This window comes from Octopus bimaculoides, chromosome 11 (genome assembly GCF_046866305.1).
Source record: "Octopus bimaculoides isolate indiv1 chromosome 11, ASM4686630v1, whole genome shotgun sequence".
NCBI lineage: Eukaryota > Metazoa > Mollusca > Cephalopoda > Octopoda > Octopodidae > Octopus > Octopus bimaculoides.
The window spans coordinates 36,871,883-36,894,504 of record NC_142938.1 but is presented as its reverse complement, the minus strand read 5'-3'; the positions used below and the strand labels follow the sequence as shown (position 1 = coordinate 36,894,504).

Here is a 22,622-nt window from a genome sequence, read left to right as displayed (position 1 = left end):
TTCCATGGCTCTGTACAGGTATCGGTGTGAGCCACGTCTATTGATGATCACAATATTTCTCTGACTGGAAGGTTGACCCTGTTTTGGATTTCTCTGCCCAGCATCTTGACTAGGTTGACAGTTTTTCCCCCCAGGTTTCACACCTGCTATGCTGCTCCCCATGCAGGTAATCAGAGCTTTGTTTGCCAATTTGGGTTCAACCTGCCCGCCTTCGGTGACCCTGTCAGATTACCGGAGGTGATCTTCCTGTCCATGGCCAGAACAGGAAAAGGTTTCTTCCATCGGACGATATAGCTTAATGAGGCAATCCCAGACTGTTGCCACCACCACACGAATTATGACGAGGGTTTGGGATTTGAGGTGGAATTACAGAGGAATTACATTAACACAAATTGCAGCGAAGATTTACAATGCATAGCTACTCAATCGAATCCTTGATTTCTCCAAGGCCTTTGACGCTGTACATAGAAATAAGATGGCAGAAATCCCTGATGAAACAATAAAGTCAGTAATGATGCTGTATAAAAACATCCGAGCGAAAGTGAGGTCACCAGATGGAGGCACTGACTTCTTCGATGTTCGTGCGGGAGTACTGCAGAGTGACACACTAGCTCCTTACTTGTTCATACTATGTCTCAATTATATATTGCGTACCTCAGTAGACCAACACAAAGATCTGGGTTTCAATTTACAGAAGTCTCGGAGCAGAAGATATCCGGCGACCTACTTGACTGACGCCGATTATGCTGATGACGTAGCGCTCTTCGCAGACAACACAAAAGATGCTGGACGTTTACTCTATATCGTGGAAAAGGCTTCCGCTAACATAATGCTTCCGCCAACTCTATATCGTGGAAAATGTTTCCGCTAACATATATGTGAACTAAAAGAAAATAGAGTTTATCACCCTGAACACAACTGGTAAAAGCAGGACCATCAAACAGAAGCCCTTGAAAAATGTCAACGAGTTTACTTACCTAGGCAGTAATATCGTGTCCACTGAAAAAGATATTAAATCTCACGTTGCTAAGGCTTGAGCAGATATAGACGGTCTTAGAACAATATGGAAGTCAACCCTACCAGATAAATTGAAGAAACAGCTCTTCAGAGCAGATGTTGAATCTGCGCTTGTACATGGATCTCTAACTTGGACTCTCACCAGGAGACTCAGGTACATGCTGGACGGTGCCTACACCAGAATATTACATGCAGTGCTCAATATCTCTTGGGGGAGCACCCAACAAAACAATGGTTGTTTGAGAATGTACCAACTTTCTCATCAACCATCCAAGAGCGGAAATTGTGGTTTGCTGGCCACTGCTGGAGAAGTAAAGAAGAACTTGTGCGTAATGTGTTGCTGTGGAGAACCAAGTCATGGTACCACAGGGGCTGGAAGACCATGGGAGACGTATATACAAAAGTTGCAGATGTTGGATGCCAAGTTGAAGACCTAAAATCACTAATGGAAGATCGGGAGGGTTGGAGAGAGATAGTCAGGCGAGCCCTGGCAATCAGCCTGACGAGATGGCGCCTCGATAAGTAAGTATGAATGCATGGATGTGTGTATATGCATGCATATATGTATATATGTATATGTATATATGTATATGTATATATGCATGTATATTTACATATATATATATGTATCTATATATATACATATATATATATATATATATATATATATATATATATATATATATATATATATATATATAAACACGCACACACACGCGCATACATATATATACATATACCATACATACATATATAAAAATCTGTGTATATAAATAACCATATATGTGTGTGTGTGCATGTTAGTGTGTGTGTGTATATATATATATATATATATATATATATATATATATATATAGAACACGACACAATGAAGTAGAGAAATTTGAAAAGACAACACGAAACCGGTTATTTCTCAAAATACAATGTTTATATACCAAACAGATTTTATAACATTTTTCTAACATTTTTCTGACATAATTTAAATATATACTTTAACCATGTAACACAAGCCTTCTGTAGTTTTTTCACTCTTATTATCTTTTATACATCCAACCACGTGCTTTCACATACCAACTTTCTCACCTATATATATATATATATATATATATATACATATATATATATATAACCATACATATACATATATGTGGTTATTTAAGCATTTTCTCTTTTTCTGTAGCTTTTTCAAAAAGCAATACTAAAAAAACTTTAATCAATACAAATTACACTAATACCAGATCTTCCTACCGACCACTTATCACATCAACTACCTCTCTCCTAAAGTAACTCAGTGTAATAGTATTTTCTTTTAATATTTTTGTACTTTTTTTTTTTAAATAACAATTACTTAATTCGCACTATACTTCCTGGCACTTCCTCTCGTCATCTCTTATACCAACTTTTCCAGATGACTGCCGGTTTACACACCCGGAAGAACGTTTTCATCGTCTATTTTCTGGCATCGATACCATTATTTAGAAATATTTCAATATGACCTGGCAAACCATCGATATAGGTAACTGAATTTAGAGGCAAAGAAGGTTAATGATAAATGTTTTATGATTATAAATATATACATCTACACACACGCATATATGTATATATATATATATATATATATATATATATATATATATATGAGAGGTATTGGTATCCAGAAGATCCAAGGTGGCAGGTAAGGCTATGTAAGTGCTATGGAAGGAGAGTAATTAAACTCTCGGTTCGATAATGATACGAGTAAGGAGTCTAATCCGGGTCTTGTATGAGCATGTATATGTTAAATAAAATGAGACAACAAAGACAAGGCTGTGTGGAATTTTCAGGATATTTATAAAGAGAAAGTTAGTCTTACAGCTGTTTTGGGGATATCGCTTCATCAGAAACGATGTGAGATGGTTAAATAGAAGGAAATATTAGAGTTCAATATGAGGAGTTATTTTGGGAAAGAAAGCAAATAAGGGGTATATAAGGAAATAGGAGAATTAATGTAGAAGTCAAAATAAAAATGTATAAAGAAGTTATAGTTGCAGTTCCATTATCCGTGGAAAGTGGTGTGTAGAAGTGGTAGAAATGCTTCCTCTCCGTGGTATGTAAATTCATATTTTGTCATCGCAAATGGAAAATATGGGGACGTAGATTCCATGTGCTGTTCATTCAAAGGCCTCTTGTGATGTGAATGAAAATTTGAGAATGTAGTGGTAGTATTAAGTGGATAGAGAGGGGAGAAGAGATGTGTATGTTAAAATGAAGAGAAAGGTCAAAGGAAAAGGTCAGAAAATGAAAGAGGAGGAGAAAATGAAAACAAGAAGAGAAAATGAAAAAAGTGTAAGGAAGTGAAAAACGAAAGTGGAAAAGGAGTGTTATTTTGTGGTCAAGATATTATGAGGGGGATGGGAGAAGAGGAGGGAAAGAGTAAGAAAAGTTAAGAATGTAAGTAATGAGTATGTGTGAGGTGTGTGAGATGGGGGAAAATTTTAGAATGGCATTAAGGGACGAGTTCAGAAAAAAAGGTATAGGAGGGTTTTTTCTAAAGTGAGTAGTAAACCATAAATTGGAAAGGAAGAATACTAAGAATGGTCAAGTTTTTATAAATAGACTTATGTGTTTATTCTACTGGCTAATGTGGTAATGTGGGTAGATGAATCAGGGAGAAAGAAAGAAAGACGTGTATATCGATATACGCACGCACTATTACTTTTGAAAATTCCCACAAAACCGTTAATTTTCTAGATGTAACTTTAAACTTAGAAACCTCACAATACTCACCATATCACAGACCTAACCAATACCTCAAGTACTTAAACATTAATTCCAATCACCACAAATCCACCTTTCATAATATTGTTAAGGGTATCTCAGTTCGTATACCTGACCTCTCATCCACTGCGGAAACATTTGATAACCATGCCCATATATTACAACCAAGCGCTCACTGCCAACGGCTTCTCCCAAAGAAATAAAATACATCCCTAATACTAAGCTCAAGCAACGTATATCTCAACTCATTTCACAACGACATGCCAACCACCAGAATCGCAACAGACCACACACATACACTATACTAGAACCTCGGGAGAACCCAGATTAAGACAACTTAGACCCCCCACACGCATACATATAGCACTAGGGCAAATGCTAAAACACCTAACATTAACGGGCCATATTACCCACCTCTAATTTCTAAAAGTATAGATAACACTACCCTTAGGCAACTAAAAAAAAGCAGCGGACGCTCTATTCTATGGTATACACCCCACTTCTCAACGCTCAGCCTCTCAGCTATGCCTAAAGAGGCATTCCACATATTAAAGCACAACTCTTCAATACTACTAAATAAATATAACGAGGCCCTAGGTACTACTTCTACACACTTCTACACACCTCACTCCTTGGATAATGGAACTGCAGCTATAACATCTTTATACATTTTTATTTTTATTTCTACATTCATTCTTCTATTTCCTTATATACTCCTTATTTGCTTCCTTTTCCAAAATAACTCCTCATATTGAACTCTAATATTTCTCTCTATTTAACCATCTCACATCGTCACTGATCAAGAGATATCCCGAATATCCCAGAAACAGCTGTAAGACTAACTTCCTTTTATAAATATCTTGAAAATTCTACTCAGCTTTCTGTTTGTTGTCACGTTTTATTTAACACACACACACACACACTTATGTATATATACATTCATATATATATATATATATATATATATATATATATATATATATATATATATATATATATATATATATATATATATATATATATATATATATATATATATATACATATATATAATTTCCTGAATACTTGTTTTAAATATATATATCGGTTTATTGTCTTAAAGAGAGGCTGCGCTTCGTGTCAATTCTACTGTCTTCTTCAAGCTTCCGGGCAACATACCCATGCATAGTTTTTTTTTTTTTTGTATGCTGAGTGTTTTCCATCCAGGTCTCCTCTGAGGTGAGAGAGCCTAACTGTTTTGGGGCTGTATAGGAGATCATCAGGAAGAGAGTACTTCTTGAAGGCCTCACTGCCATCTCAAACATGTTGCTCACTTTACTTTTCAGCACCGCATTTATATAATTATTTTTGCTGCTGTTGTTTAGCAGGTGCTACCTGAGTGATACTATACGGCATTCGAAGGCCGTCCACATTGATCTCAGACCTCTACTACCTTCATTTCTTCATAGGTAGAGCTTGTCAACATCAATGTTTCTGTGGAAGTTACCAGCTGTCAGGATTTTGCGGGTTTTGATATCTATGGAGTGGATTTCTTCTACAGACCAATCGAGTATCCCAAATGTTGGGATCAGCACTGGTACTGCAAATGCATTGTGGGATATTGTTTTGTTATAAGAGGAGATTGCCATATTTTCCTAAGTTTGGTGTGATCTTCTTGGGTCACTCTATCTTTATTCACAGTGCCTTCATATGATACTTGTAACATTCTTTGTGTGGAATGGGGGAGATAGAGAGACCGTTGATGGACAGCTTTTGGGTTTGGTCGGGCTGACTTGCCTCGTTCTATAACCAAATATGAACATTTCTTTTAGCCAAATTCCATGCTTATATCAGCTGAAAATGTATGTATGTATGTATGTATGTATATATGTATGTATGTATGTATGCATGTATGTATTAAATATATTAAATAGTAGACTCACAGATTTAAAAATACATAAAAATTCAAAGCTTTTAATTGCATTCTGTATATCCTAACATGAATACATTGTAGAAAGTCACAAAACGGTATTCGTTTTTAGAAAACTTTTGGTATAAATATATAGTGGTAAACAGCACAGAAATGTACCAGTAGCAGACGAAAATATTCGGCAGCGGTAGTGGAATTGCTAAATCTAAATTTCTTTGTCGGATATTTGCGCAACCAGTAACATTTTAATCACTGTGTTTCTATGTCAATAGAGGCTAAATTTATCCAAGCAAGCGATTAATACTTGCAACTGATAACATGAGAAGACATGGCAATCATGATTTAACAATTCCACTACTGCTGCTGGACGCTTTTCATCTGTTAATGATACATTTCAGTGCGTTTTAGCACAATACGTCGATTACGAGAAGCTTTCTGAAGATGGATGAACACATGACGAATACACTTTTGTGACTTTCTACAGTATATCGACGTTAAGTAAGATATACAGAATACTATTTTGAACCAATGCTCCTTTCGTCGCTAATAACGAAAGTTTCCACCCTTTAAGTTTTTTTTTAGTTTCACATATATATGCGGTAAAATTCAACTTCACTTCAGGAGAGAGGAAAAAACGAATAGGTGCCTTGGAACAGAATAGACAGAGAAAGTGAAGAAGAAAATAAATAGGTGTTAGCGACATAGAGTGAGAATGAAACAGAAAAAGAAAGACAGAGAGAATAAAGGAAAGGAATAATGTGAGAATGAGGGAATAAAACAATGTTACCCAGTAGAAATAAACGTTGAACTATCGATCAGGAACGTAGCATAGAACGTCCAGAACAAAGATTACAAAATCAAGAAAATAACTGAATGGTTAATGGAAGAGAATGTAAAATTCTCGATCAAACATCAAGAAAACTATTGAAGAAAAGTTAATGCAAGAGAATCTGAAATTTTTGAGCAAGCAAAAACACAAGCAAATGACTCAGAGGAAAAAGAGAAAAAAGACTGGAATTGGCGTGTAACAAACAGAAAATATAGAAAGCTTGTATGAAAGCACACAATGGATTTAAAGACGCAAGGATAGGTACTATGTTGGAAGACTGGATGCTAAATGTTTAAAATGTGTGTGTGCAAGATGTGATTAAAGGAGAGCATTTAAAATGCAAAAACAAATCAAATCCTAAGTTCAGTTTATTGTGTGGAAATGGATAGGGGATGCTATCACTTACTTCCTGCTAGTGTCGACAGAATAATATGTGCCAACCGGCCATCTTAAAGATAGTGTTTTAGCACACTGCGTGAGTGTGTGGTGTGATGTGTGTGTGGTGGGGGTGCGTATATTAATGTCTTTTGACTAATGAACATGCACAGAATTTTAAACAAATATATGCTTTTACTTATCTCCTTTTCTGAAATTTAAAAGCCGTTTCTCTTTTTATATGCCCGTAGATTTATGATTTTAAGAACCGAAACGTGGGATATTTTATTATTTGCAATGGCTTTCCTTTGGACAATATTTGAACCATCTGGGTATTGAAATTATACTACGATCAAAATGTTGCATTCTGTCATATGCTACCCACGATGCTGCAACTTGTTATACGCTACTCGAGAGTTCTTTTTGATAAGACAAAAATGCTCTCTACTTTGCAGGAAAAGCATGAAGAATATTGCAATAATATTCTTATTTTTCTAATAGCATTGTTGTCGTATGTTAATTGAGCTCGTTTGAGCTCACGTCATACAAAATATTAAAGCCGAATCATGAACTCTGCTTTCCCTGACGTAGACCGTACTTGATTGAGCCTCCAACTATATAAAGTAATTCCTCCTTTAATGATAATCTGGCTGGATCAGGGTTGATTTAGGACTACTCCAATGTTTGTTCTTGAATTACAAGCATCTACTGGTCCAGTACCAAAATTCACCTTATGAAGCGTTAAACACCCCAGAAACACGATTAGTTTTAGGCCAAATGCTAATATATCGTAAATAATATATATTTTCAAACAGAATTCCTATTCCACTCAGATATGAGAACTACTTCCTTATTGATGTAATTCATGTAGCCAGAAAAGACAAGACACCTATATCGATTATGAACTCCCGAACACCACTAAATGCAAGCTTAAGCATAAGTTATTTATTAAAACTGATTTGAATCGATTCCCAGACAAATAATTTCATTTTGAATTGAATTTTGTTTCTTAAAATGAAAGCTTTCCCTTTATTCTTGTTTCTCTTTATTCTTAAAATTCTATCTTTTTTCAATAATTATATGATACGCTCATTCAGGTAAATGCGATATCTCGTTTTTTTAATTTTTTTTAAAATTGTAATTAAAATTTTAAAAAGCAGTAAAAGTAGTAAAAAGCAAGAAAGAGGATACTTTATTTGCAAGAAACAGAGATCATGTATATAAAATGGTCATTTTAGAAGCCTGACGTTACACATAGGAGAACATTACAGACTGAGTACACATATTGTAATTCTTTACTAATATTTTCCGGATATTGTGTCGTTTCATTGCACAAATTTTGCATTATCTTGTTGGGTATTTTGTCTTCTCAGTAGAGGGAATATTCACAAGAAAATTTCTTCGTAAAAAAAAAAACGAGTAGGATTATGAGGCATTGAGGTCTTCCATCTTCTAAATGCGGAATATGTCAATGATTCATCGTGATTGTTCGATCGATCAATTATAATCTATATTGTATATAAGTAAGAATTTTTCAAGCCGCTTCTGCATTTTCATAGTCATGATTATAGTTGTCCTCTGCGTCCTCATTAGCATCTATAAGAGATGCTTCATAAAGGATGTATAAATTCCATGGTGCAAAATCCATCAGTTGTACTTCATACCATCTTTTCTAGGTATGTGGTAATAACTAAAATGCTGGTCGACTTTGTCAACTCCTCCCAGTATTAATTTGTAGTCACAAACATACTTTGGCTTTTTCACAACTTTTATTCGAGAAGCTACTTTCTTTATTGTTGGAGTGTGGATTGTAAACAACAGGCACACATCTTATTTATCTTTCAATTTTAGGGCCAAAACCTTTCCTCTCCAACTCGTACAAATTTCCCCTCTTCGGTAGTTAAAGTATTTCCATTCTATTTTGGCGTCGTGCTATATATGTCAATATAATTCTGGACAAATATATCTGCTAGTTGTGGCCTTGCAAAAACATTATCAATACTAAGGCAGTAAACTTGTAGCAAAAGTTTCTTGAGTGCTAAAACTACATTGGGAGGTCAGTGAATTCATCAACAGGCATTGTTCCTTTTCCTAAAAGCAACGTCCTTTTTCGTCCCTTTTTGGAATGTATGAACTCTGAAAATTTGCTACCATATAATATACCTTATTTACTTTAGGAAGTGTGTAAGTTTCAGGGTCATAATTTTCAGAGAAATGAAGGTACTGTTTTATTTTTCTCTGCCGATTGATTTCTAAAACAAAGAATTTTTGACCAATGCAATACTTTTCCTGGTAATGTAACTCTGCCTTGAATCATTTTCTGTCCAAAAAAACATGAGGTTCTGCAGGTGTAAGTGGTGTCCAATTACTTGCTGAATTCTAAAAACAAATCTGTTTTCCCGAAAAAAATCAATGTTTCAGCAAACACCTGGAAGAAGAAACCAAGGTATGTCATTGCAGTGACGTTGCCATCCATCTTTATTCCTGATGTTGTTGTAAAAGGATATCTTAGAAGAGAAAGTGGGGTATCTTCATAAGCTATATCAATATGACACCATTGCCTTCTGCTATTGAAATTCTCGGCATCAGACTCATCATCGGAGGAGATAGATTTGGTCTCTAAAGATATATCACCATCATTATCTTTCACCACCCACTCTCTGGATACATATCTTAACTATTCATTATTAGGTAGTCGGCAATCAAATGTAGAAAAGAAAAACGCTGACTTCAGTGAGCAAGCTAGAATTCATGTGTGCTCTCCCTTCGAGCGATGTGGGGAAACTTACAAACTCGGACATTGGTCGCTGCTTTTGGGTACCAAACATATGAATATGTTTATCAGACTGATCCAGCAAACTTGGAAAGCATGCGATATCACGTTACCATTCCATTTTGTAACATATTTTAACGATATATATCGTATCTTTCCCCAAAAATAACATTGTCGAAATTCGAGATATATCGGGTATGATCCAGGAGGGGGTAATCCTTGATGTATTATATTAACTTGTAATATTAGCTGTATAATACATCAGTGCCTGCGGCTTACTTCATGGTTTCACCACTGCATGTGTTTCTATTGTTTCTTGTGTGATTTTCTGTCAGATATATCTGTGTGATTAAGAAATATGCCGAAGCCTCATGCTTTTAGGTTCAGTCCCTTTATACTGTACCTTGGGCAAATGTCTTCTATAATAGCTGCGGGCCGATCAATACCTTGTCAGGCAAGGAAACTTTAAAAAAGCCTGAAGTCTGTGTAAGAGCGTGTGTGCGTTTGTGTTTGTCTCTCACTACTCGACAATAGATGTAGATTTGTATATGTCGCTGTAACTTAGAAGCTCGGCAAAAGAACGATAGAATAAGTACCAGTCTTAAGATATTACTGGTGCAAATTTTGATCGGATAAATTCCTTCAAGACAATGTCCGAGCATGACCTTAGTCCAATGACAGAAGCATACGAAAAGATAAAAGTATAAAAAGAAAGGAAGTGTAAAAAGATTGCAAAAATCAAACCAGAAACTACTTTAAAACAAAATCATTGAGAATCTTTTTTTTTTTTTTTCACTATAGTAAAGACTTTTGTTCGAAAGATAATTCCGCAATGAACCGAGGGAAACTACGAATAGAAGCGAATGGACTTCATTTATATTGTTTAAGCGCATAAGGAAAACATGAACACCACTACTTCTTATTGTACCTCACCTAAAAATATAGCCATGTCAAAAAGAAGTGATACTTTATACATCTCACAGTTATAATCTGAAGAGCGAAGCACGCTGTCCTCTTTCGATTCCCGATTTAAACTATTTCGCTAATGCTGCTAATATCATTGAAAAAAGCATGAATATTGTAAATATCTAGCCCTGGTTTCCAATAAATGAAAGGTTTCGTGTGTAAGAAGCCAAATATGCATCATTTTCTTCTTGATGTTTCTTTATTATGACACTGTTGTTAACATGAACTGACAAATCTTACAGATTCACCGTAATATTTTACTGGCAAAAGCAATTTCGATCGGTAGAAATCAAAGATTTTATTTCCCTGATTTTAAACTTAATGTTGTGCATACCATGTTATTAAATAGGTTTATTAATTCAATATCTAACTTTGTACGTTTTTCACTGAATCTGCAGCCATGAATCTCTTGCACTTTATTCCATGTAGATGAAAAGGAAATACAAATATATGTGAGAATAATAATCATAGCGCAGCAAATGTCACTTTGAAAAGGAAACATCCATTGTTACATGTTTGATACCTTCTCATTTTAACCAACTTCAGCTGCTTATTATCTCCACAAACGATTCTTTTCAATAAGCAGTGTTTCCACAAGCTGTTGTAACTCTGCCTTTACCTCATAGAATTGTAAGTAACATCGTGTATTAGTAATATTGCTAGAATCTTGCCAGCCGACCATAAAATACACTTCCGGTTACTACATATAACCGTTTCACTTCACTTTCAATAATCAAGCCTTATAGAAAAGCAGTTATAGAAAGGCAGTTGCATGACTTGCTCGAAATAGCTGTCAAATATCCCTAAAATCACACCTTGCAATCTTAAAAATAAATCCATACACTGGATAATACACTCCCACTCACACTATTTCTGAAAACAAACACTAGATGATGCCGACAAAGTATTATAATTTAACGTTGAACGAAACTCATCAGCATATTCTAGTACCTAATAGGCACCATTTTAATGAATGTGTTTCATTAAAACCGTTAAAAGTCACAAACATTACACTACAACCGCCTCCCACTTGTAATAAGTATTGAGCTTTGTGTCGAAAAAAGATTAGTTGATCATTATGATTCCTCTTACGTGGATAGTTAATGTAACGATGAGGTCCTGCGTAAACTAAAATTGCGACTAAACTTCCTTTTTATACAGAGTGACTTAGAAATTGTTTATGATACTTTATGACCAACAGATATGCATGAAAATCATTACCTACTTTTCGTATGTGTATATAAATATGTGCAATTGTGTGTGTGTATGTGCGTGATTGTGCGCTTGATAAGTGTATGTGCATGTATTTGTATAAGTGTGTGTATACGATTTTATGCAGTCGCTGCTAGGTTGATGTTTCACCTAAATATTGATGGCAAAGAATGAGCGAACAATGTACTTTTTTCATGTCTAATGTTTCGATACGACTTTTCATCTTTTAAATTTTCAGAAAAGTAACCAAGCTTTTATTGTACTGGATATGGTAATAGCATCTATGCTAATCTGAAGAATCAGTAGAGCATCAGTAAGTACATTGCGATATTTACCTACGTGTTCTCACGTTCTGAGTTCAAATCGTACCAAGGTCTGCTTTATTTTTCAACTTTCAAGTGGTGCGATGTCTGTAATCGACTCTCTAGAGAGTGGTGACCCCAACGAAAGTTTTACAAATCTTTACAGTTCCAGTGATGGCTTGGATCCGTAGGCTTCATGTATGTATGTATGTATGTATGTATGTATGTATTTATGTATGTATGTATGTAACTGATTGTATGTATACATGCTAATGAGGGTAAACATCCATAGGTTATTATGGCTATGAACTTAAGGAGTTCGTTTTCAACCGGGCAGTTCCTTATGTGTAGAATTTCATAGACAAAAACTGTGCGGAAGTCCATCGTCTATGAATATGTGCGTGCGTGTGTGCGTGTGTGCGCGCGCGCGCGTGTTTATCTTTCGCTGATTTATATCGACACAGGATATCATTGAAAAAAAACGGAAGACGAGTGCTTTCTGAGGTACGCACCTTGCATCGAGGTGGATATTCCCTTGTTATTCACGCCACCATAAATGCAGTAAACCCGTGATTTACCTGTTAAAAAGCTAAAACAAAAGATGTTATTATTCACAGAATGCGATGTAAACTAAATAACTAAATCTAGGATATCTAATCCCACTGTTACCAACATATATTCGATATAATAGTTATTTAGAGAGAAAAGAAGTATAGCAGCCTCTATTTCAAAATGTATACTGACGTAAAAAATAATGTCCGTACATTCTACAATATATACAATGCGCCACGAAACTAAATCTGAATGAAACATTCGATTATAATTTGTCTTATTTTATTTTAATGTGATGGCTACAGACAAATAAATCAACCCGAATCTAATTAGAAAACCAATAGCTTGTCTGTAAATGACGTTTATACGCAATAATCTCTTGAATTATGTAAAATATAAGTATGTGTGTGTGTGTGTTCTATTTAAGAAAGAGAGGGGGATGGAAGAAATGACTGGGTGTATATGTACGTCTGAAAGCGTGTATATGCATAACATATATATATATGTATATAGTCATGTAGTTTTTTATATGACAATAAGTGAACATGTACTCGTATATTCTATTGCCTACCAGTACATTGACATCAGTCCTACATTACGCGAGTGTTTGTATATAAAAAGGTAGAGGTAGGCAGTTGTACATACCCAAACACATGCGCGCACAAACACACGTATACACACCTGTATTAGCATGTATGTGCCTGTATTTGCATATAAATAGTTAGAGATGTAGAATTGCGTACACTCTAACTTACACATATGCACACATTAGCATATGTTTGTGCGTTTGGATATAAACAACAGAGATGTAGACAGTTTGTAGGCACTCACATGAACACACACTTACATGTGCGTGTACGTTTGTAGGAAACGGCTTTAATTTTAAACGTGTTACATTAGATACACAACTGTGCTCCAGGTTCAACTTTTTTATTAGAAATTTCTCAAATTAACATTGTATTTATTTTGAAACAACCATCATAATCGTCGTCGTCGTCGTCGTCATCATCATCCTCATCACTATCATCACATTCATCATTGTCATCATAATCAAATGCCATATTCTGTCGCATAGCTAAGCTATTTTCTTCCACTTCTATCCAATCGCAGTTAAATGTCCTGCACCTCTGTCAATTTGGTTGGTCTACTTCTTGACAATGTCGAACTTGGTTTCCATTTATCCAACTTCTGAGCGGATTTCTTCCACTTTGTTTTCTAGTGTGTCGTTAATACTTAAGATGTGCACAAAATAGCGGACCTTCGCGGGTTCATCGCCGCAATGCAATGATATTCGAGAAATGTTGCCACGTTTTATAGCACACATCACAGGGCCATAGTAATAACGTTATAACTTATGCAATCATCATTGCCGTATTTAAAATTGTTAAACTTTCTGCTACTTTCAAATTTTACTTTATGTGTTTGTTTTATATACAATACAGCTAGTAATGTGCAGTAGCAGTGTTAGACATCACATGTAGAGAGGAGTTATACGGCTTTCACTAAAATAATAAATCTATTACTCTTTACTCTTTTACTCTTTTACTTGTTTCAGTCATTTGACTGCGGCCATGCTGGAGCACCGCCTTTAGTCAACCAAATCGACCCAGGACTTTTTCTTTGGAAGCCTAGTACTTATTCTATCGGTCTCTTTTGCCGAACCGCTAAGTTACGGGGATGTAAACACACCGCCATCGGTTGTCAAGCGATGTTGGGGACAAACACAGACACACAAACATATACACACACATGCATATGTATATACATATACATATATACGACGGGCTTCTTTCAGTTTCTGTCTACCAAATCCACTTACAAGACTTTGGTCGGCCCGAGGCTACAGTACAAGACACTTGCCCAAGGTGCCACGCAGTAGGACTGAACCCGGAACCATGTGGTCGGTTAGCAAGCTACTTACCACACAGCCACTCCTGCGCCTATTGTCTAGAATTATTTTGAAGGATCTCTAAGGACTTGCTGAAACAGCAGAATCTAGAAGTAAAACAGGCATTTAATAGTATACTTCTAGTGTGTGATCGGTTTATGTCAGATTTTACAAACCGTATAATTATTATTAAGTACATAATTAGTCATTACTCAGAATATAATTTTCATTAAGTTTTTTTTTTTCTGATAAATAACCCAGGCGTCCCACAAATACTAGGATGCTAGATGTTTCCATTATTTTGTCCAACTCCTGTACGTACGATATATCAGGATGATATGAGAAGGTATAAGGATGATATGAGAAGGTATAAGGATGATAAAAGGAATTTAAGTAAATGCCAGCGAAATAAAGCGATCGTGGTAACATAAGGATAGAGTCGATGAGAGGAGAAGTTAAGTAGCGAAACGAGATGAGAACGAAATAAGGTGAATAAGAGGAAACGGAGTTGGGGACACAGGGACAAAAAGCGGGTCGAAGGAGCCGACAAGGAATTAATAGAAGCTCTATTGATAGAGCTTCTATTAATTCCTTTAAGTGTACTTAACTGTCATCTTAAAAACAGTGTCGAGCGCGAAGGATAGTGAAAGAACGAGATTGACAGCAGGTTTTTATTCTTATTTTTGAAGGCCTTCGACTTCGTCGACTTGTAGATGACCTGGTTTCATCATGAATCCAGCAGCATTGCCACACATAATTAGCGTCAGTCTGTCCTTTTGTGCCTTAAATCCTGAAGCTCTAGCTTCGTCCTTGATGTACATTCTGGAAGGCATCTTCTTCCAGAACAGGCCAGTCTCGTCTATATTGAAAATCTGTTCCGGCTTGTATCTCTTGTCCTCGATGATCTACCTGAAGGTCTCAAGGTACTTCTCGACGGCGTCTTTGTCGGCTGATGCTGACTCTCAATGCCGGGAAACACTTTATTTTAAACCGTTTCTGGAAACGGTTAAACCATCCCTTACTAGCGCGAAAATCTTCGGGCTCCGGTAGTGTCAATGGTCGGTCTTGGTTGCGGTTCTTCGATGCCTTCTGCTCCGCCTCCTCCCTCGAACTACTACTATAATTTCCGCGCTTTCTCGCGGATGATGTTATCACTCAAGGGAAGGTTTTTTTCTTTTTGTAGTTACTGATCCACAATGCCAAGATACATTCCATCCTGACCAAGTGCTTATTTTTCACTGTCGTTATCTTTTTGGCGCTTTCACAGAAACTTATTTCTACGGTAGACCTAATCGCTACTTCGTTCTTCTTTATGTAGTGTATAGTTCTTTCGTTGACATCATAACAGCTACTGGATGCAGTTTTTCCCAAACAAACGTACAAAATGATCTTCCTTGCGTCTAATATACGCATACCACCAATGTGATATTGAGCAGAGATTAAAAATAATCATGGTTTTGAAAAACTTAGTAATCTATAATAATAATAATAATAATAATAATAATAATAATAATAATAATAATAATAATAATAATAACGGAGAGAGAGAGAGATCTTGCCACGACAGAAGTCATAAAAAATCGCGGACGATATTTAAGAATCTGCGAATATGCAGTGGTTTCCGAGAACAATTATTCGTTCCGCGAATAACCAGGACCACGAATGCCGAACCGCGAATAAGTGGGGGTACACTGTACTTGTATTTTGAGTTCTATTTTTCCTGTTTACACCAACATACCTATATATACATACATGTGTGTGTGTGTGTATTTGTGTGTGTGTGTGTGTGTGCGTGCGGGTGTGCGCGCGTATGTGTATCTATGTATATACATACATACATATATATATATATATATATATATATATATATATATATATATATATATATATATATATATATATATATATATATATATATATATAGGCGCAGGAGTGGCTGTGTAGTAAGAAGCTTCCTTCCCAACCACACGGTTCTGGGTTCAGTCCCACTGCGTGGCACCTTGGGCGAGTGTCTACTACTACATCCTCGGGCCGACCAAAGCCTTGTGAGTGAATTTGATAGACGGAAACTGAAAGAAGCCGCTCGTCGTATGTGTGTGTGTGTGTGTGTGCGTGTGTGTGTGTGTGTGTGTGTGTGTGTGTGTGTGTGTGTGTGTGTCTGTGTCTGTGTGTGTGTGTGTGTGTGAGTCTGTGTTTGTCAGTTTGTCATCCCACCATCGCTTGACAACTGATATTGGTGTGTTTACGTTCCCGTAACATAGCGGTACGGCGCAAGAGGCCGATAGAATAAGTACCAGGCTTACAAAGAATAAGTCCTGGAGTCTATTTGTTCAACTAAAGGTGGTGCTCCAGCATGGCTGCATGCATAGAAGAATATTACACTGGGTTGTTTCCTATATTTGATGTTAACTTGAGTTCAAATACTCATTCGTAGACAGTTATCTTTACTGGGATCAATTCAATCCATTGTAAGCTACTTTTATGTCAATGCGTTAACATTTACTTCTGTAGCGGCTTCCGTACTAGCAAGGCATTGTCCTATCACAGACACATATTTTAAGTTTCTAAGCAATAGATTTAAGGTGCAGGAGTTCAGACCTTTATATATGATAAAACTATTGTAATTCATTATCCGCCTCTTGGGTAAATAAATTTTGTAACTTAGCAGGAAGTGGAAACCCATACAGTCATATAATACAAGCTGAAGATACAATTGCTTAAAAATTAACATCATAAATCAACCAGTCACTTTTGTAAAATATGGAAGAGTCCCTCTCGCCTCATTCAGAGACTTGGAAACCTGCTGCAGAAATCTTTACTTTTCTCTGTTTTATACTGGAACTAAACTAAGAAAAGATCCATGCACGAGATATGTGTAATAACCGTTATTGTATTGCACTAAGCAATTAGAAATTTAATAAACAAAGTTTATTTCTCAGATCTACAACTTCTTGCGTCATGAAATGAACTGCAATTTTGACTTTGTAAATTCTCTAAACTGCCACGTTTTCTGGAAAAAAAATAGCTTTTAATATCATTTGACATTATATTTGAACATTAATGATAATTTCCATTAATTCAATTTTCTTGGAGAAATTTAATAATGTTACAAACCAATTAGAAATGATGGTGTTTTCTTGCGGAGTTGACTAGCCGCCTTTACCTTTAGAGAGCTACCACTAAACTTCCGCACCATATTTCAGCAGTTGATTACTTTGATTTTGATCAGCTTAAATTTTATCAATGGTAACTTAAATTTACTTCAAACCACTTTTAAACTTACTGCCTATTAGACATTCATCCCTCGACCATTCTAAGTTTTAAATTTTCTAGTTTTGTCTTTTTTATCACCCAAGATATTGGGGGGGAAAAAGGTTTCACTATGATAGCGATGGTATTCAATTGACTAAATAGTTCTATAGCAAAACTTGTATGTGCTTAATTACATTACTGGAGTAGGACAAATTTATTTCTCTCATAAAAAATTCCGAAATGAACAACGATGGTTTAATACGATTGTTTCGCCAAAATAAATCGGAATTGGTTACTTGTATTAGTCTTACAAGTTTGGAATGCTTCTTCAGTTAAATTTATACCTTGCTTCTCTCATGAAAAGTCACAATCAGTTTGGAACCAGTGCATAGTCTATCGGTGGAGAAGTAAATAATTCAACCGGTAATCACGCAGGTTTGTCCTTGCGTTCGACTTCTGACTAAAGGTAATGTGAATGAATGCGTCAAAAAAGCATCGACATGCAGAGCCAAATAAGAAAATGACGATGGATCCTGAATGGAAATATCAGTAGTTTTATGAGCCGCATACTTGGAAATTACACTTCACCACCCATCTAATCAATGTTGAAGGATCAGACTTCTTCCCACACCTCAACACCTTCAAAATGGCGTAAACCCTCGTAGACACTGAAGAATTAAGGGTTGCAATGTGAAACATACATTGAGCTTCCTGTAAATTATCTTCCAAAAACAAATTGTCAGTCACATAAAAGCAGTATGCTTCCAATTTTGGATTGGTTGATTGATAGAAAAGAAAACCCTGATACACAAATTCTTCCACTGACTGTTGCTTGACGTCATTAATTGTAAAACAAAATGTAAGTTTTCATGTAAGGTCATCAAATAGAATGTAGATTAAGGCTACATTGACTTTCAGGTAAATCCGTCTTGAAATATTTCTGAGCGCATTCTGAACGAGAGCAGGTTTAATACCAATACTATAAACAAGGTTTATAGTTACCATACAAGAGATACAATGTAACTTGGATAAAAATGTGATGTAGGCATTTTTGATCACATGTTGACTTATTTTTATGCTATAGCAACAAACGAATCAATAAATTTTGATCAAATTAGAAAATCAATAATTACGAATAAGTAATAATAGACATACAGTTGACTTTGAAAAGCTTCCATCGCAAGTGTACAGCGACAATACTCTGCACTTGGTTCAATAATGATTTTTAAACCTACCAAAGAGGCGTCTCGAAGTGTTTGGGGGCAGGCAAATTCGGTGTATGGCGTTAATTTTTATACTTGTGTGAAATAGATCTAAAGCTTTTCTCAGAGAGTTATCAACAAAACATTTTCTACTTGGAAGCATATACTGCATTACTGAGCCTTATAGTCACGTAATTATCTGGTGCCTGTCTAGAACAACGGACTCATACCTGGAAAGTTCCTAGCAAAGGCTCAAGTCGGTGTAAGTCCACCCTCAGACTAGCCTAGATACTTAAGACTATCAGCTGCAGGTGGAATCAAATCTCTCTTTTCCACGCCACCAAAGTTGACCAAATGAAAAAGGCAACGGTCAATATAGCTTGGTCAAACATTGCCCTTGATTTGTATCTTCTTATCAATCGCGAAAGAATGAAAGCCAAAATTGGCATGGGCAGGATTTGAACTGAAAACACCAAGAGCCATAACAAATATCACAAGTCATTTAATCCGACGCTGTAATGACTCACCCAGTTCACCTAAATTAGATGGATACGTCTAGATTCAAGGAATGTAGTGATGGTCTGCGTCGACAGAGCAATTGAGAGGATGTGTGTTGGGAAATAATTTGAGTTCTGCTTCTTTGAGTAAGCACATCTTCAATTACAAAGATTTCCAAAAACCTGCAGTGAATGAAAGTTGGAGACTGTGAAGTGAGTGTAGGTACTACTCCATGAAAGATGAGAGACGTGGTACGGTCTTCATTTACAAAGATTTCTTTTAAAATTCACCACGGTTGATAAATTTCTATATATGTTACTATAAAAGAGGTTGTTAGAGGTGAACAAGTATAGCTGATGCGCGGATTAGAGTAAATGGAAGTTTTGCACGAAGATATTTTAGTGGCGATTTCTTAAGGATTAGCATGCAAAAGTAAGAAAGAAAAGAAGGCCTTAAATGATAGAGACAAGGTGTGGACGAGGGGGTAACCTTAGTAAATGAAAGATTCAAAAAGAGAGTGACAAGGATGTGTTGAGAGGAAGGGCCAAGAGAGACTTAGATGTAGAAGACCACACCACTTCTCCCACACTGGCTAATTGCGAAACCAATGCCTGTTCTGCTACTGTTATTCTATATATCGCTGGCGGGTAGGTGAGTCACTACAATCTCTAGCGGTCGACAAGACCAAAAAAGGTCGAAATCATGCGATCTGATGGTCTAGGTTCCGAGGGCGGCGGGGATTTGTCTCCCCGCTAACGATATAAACAAGGCCAATATGAGAGTTTCTCTCATGATATCTACTGCAGTATAGTTTGTTCCAACAGAACATCCAGGTTTAAGTGGGAAGAAATATGGCCTCACTTCACAGTCTCCATTTTTCATTAACTGCGATGATTTGTCGTCTATTGTTTGCCTGTACTATTTTTAAAATTCCTACTTCCGTCAATCAAATGAGAGAAAGGACTCTCTTTCGAAACACTATAATTCAAAACATCAGATTTCTCAGCTCCCCACCGCCACTCAATGGACTGATATCTACAATCTCTAATGGATTTACTGTAACCACTGTTTCTTATATTGCCCCCGCAGGTCCTTAGTAATTCCCTCAGATTCAAAATATTACCACACACACACAGACACACACACACACACACACACACACACACACACACACACACACACACACACACACACACACACACACACACACATACACACACACACACACACAAACAAACAAACAAACAAACAAGCACACAGGAACACACACGCAACCTCAGACACAAACATATATATTTTAGGCATATATATTTGCATTTACCTCTGTGTGTGTGGGGGGGGCTACGTGCTGTTTTCTGTTAAATCCACTTATTCTATATTTTCAGATACTTCAGAATAAATTAATTGAGATGACTAACTGTTTTGACCAATTTTCAAATGACAAAATCAAGAAGTGTTCTCCATTTCGTTGTAACCATAATATATTCATATGTGCATGTGTTTGCATATATATATATGTGTGTATGTATATATATCTATAGATGGGTATATATATTCATTCGATATGTGTGTTTCTGTGTGGGGGAGGGGCGTGTGCGTGTGTGTGCGCGTGTGAAAATACACATACACATATGCATGTGTATATATGGATGTAATTATATATTGTGTGTCTTTCTATTTGTCCACTCCACTGCTTGACAATACGTGTTGGTTTGTTTATATCCCCGTAACTTAGCGATTCCTTGAAAATGTCCTATAGATTAAGCACTAGACATAAACAATAAATACTGGAGATCGATTTATTTGATGAACCCCTTAAAGGCGTTGTTCCAGCATGGCCGCAGTCCAATGACTGAAATAAGTAAATGATAAAAGATGTGTGTGGGGATTGTTGTCTTCGTTGTTGTTGTTGTTGTTGTGTGTGTGTGTGTGTGTGTGTGTGTATGTGTGTGTGCTTGTGTGTGTATGTGTTTGCGTGTGTGTGTGTGTGTGTGTGTACATACTTATACACATGTGAGCGTGTGTGATAGAGATCTTTCTTGTGAAATGATTATATACGCGCATCCGTCAAATGACATCTTATTGACTAATCAGTCAATCTTTCAAGTGCCATTCCCGTACACTACACTATTTCCAGACAACTTCATTTCCGTTTCTCTTTCTCTCCCTCTCTCTCCGTCTCTCTCTCTCTCTCTCTCTCTCTCTCTCTCTCTCTCTCTCTCTCTCTCTCTCTCTCTCTCTCTCTCTCTCTCTCTCTCTCTCATTTTACGTTGGTTTAATTTGCCTACTATATTTCATCAGATCTTCACTTATCTTTTCATCATTCGCCAGAAGCAATGACAGTTAAACATCGATATAGTTGACGTGTAAACTATTTCATCTTTCTCTCTTTACATATATCAGTGTGCATGCTTTTTACTTAAAGCACATATACGCACACGTATGTAGGTGTGTGTGTGTGTGTGTGTATACATACAGACACACACATACGTGTGTGTGTATATGTGTATATATATATATATAGATAGATAGATAGATAGATAGATAGATAGATAGATAGATAGATAGATAGATAGATAGACACACACACACATACAGACATACACACACAGTGCATGTGAGCCTAGCACAATATCTGACAATTGTGACCAAAGCGTTAGTCATCAATCATGACTGATAAAATAAGGGCAAAGAAAGAAAGAAAATAAATAGTTAATATCGTCTTCAAAACTCTTGTTCAACTTCATATCCTTTCTAATTTACGATTTATATTTTATATTTTTAGACATATTTATAGTTTTATATTAATTTTAACACATCTGTGATTTCTGTCCCGATGTCATAAAAATTTGAACCTTTAGTTTTCAGAATATGATTTTTTTCATATAATTTCAGAAAGTTATGATTGTATTCTGTTTTAAACAGAAAAAATATATCGATTTTTTCGTATAAATTACTTTTTGTGACAAAATCCAACTTCTTCAAAATTCCAGGATCCAGGTATATTGCAATTTTTTTTTATGATTGATTAAAGTTATCACACCAAATTTGACTGCATCATTGCCATGAATTCTTGCTGCTATTCCATTC

At 36.1% G+C, this 22,622-nt stretch overlaps 1 protein-coding gene across 1 annotated transcript; it reads left to right on the top strand.

Moving 5' to 3' along the window:
• The first annotated feature begins 475 nt into the window (after positions 1–475).
• Positions 476–871, top strand: LOC149133256 (uncharacterized). Its single transcript, XM_089360606.1, has one exon. It carries the CDS (start codon positions 476–478, stop codon positions 869–871), a length of 396 nt encoding a protein of 131 aa, XP_089216732.1.
• Positions 872–22,622: the final 21,751 nt, after the last annotated feature.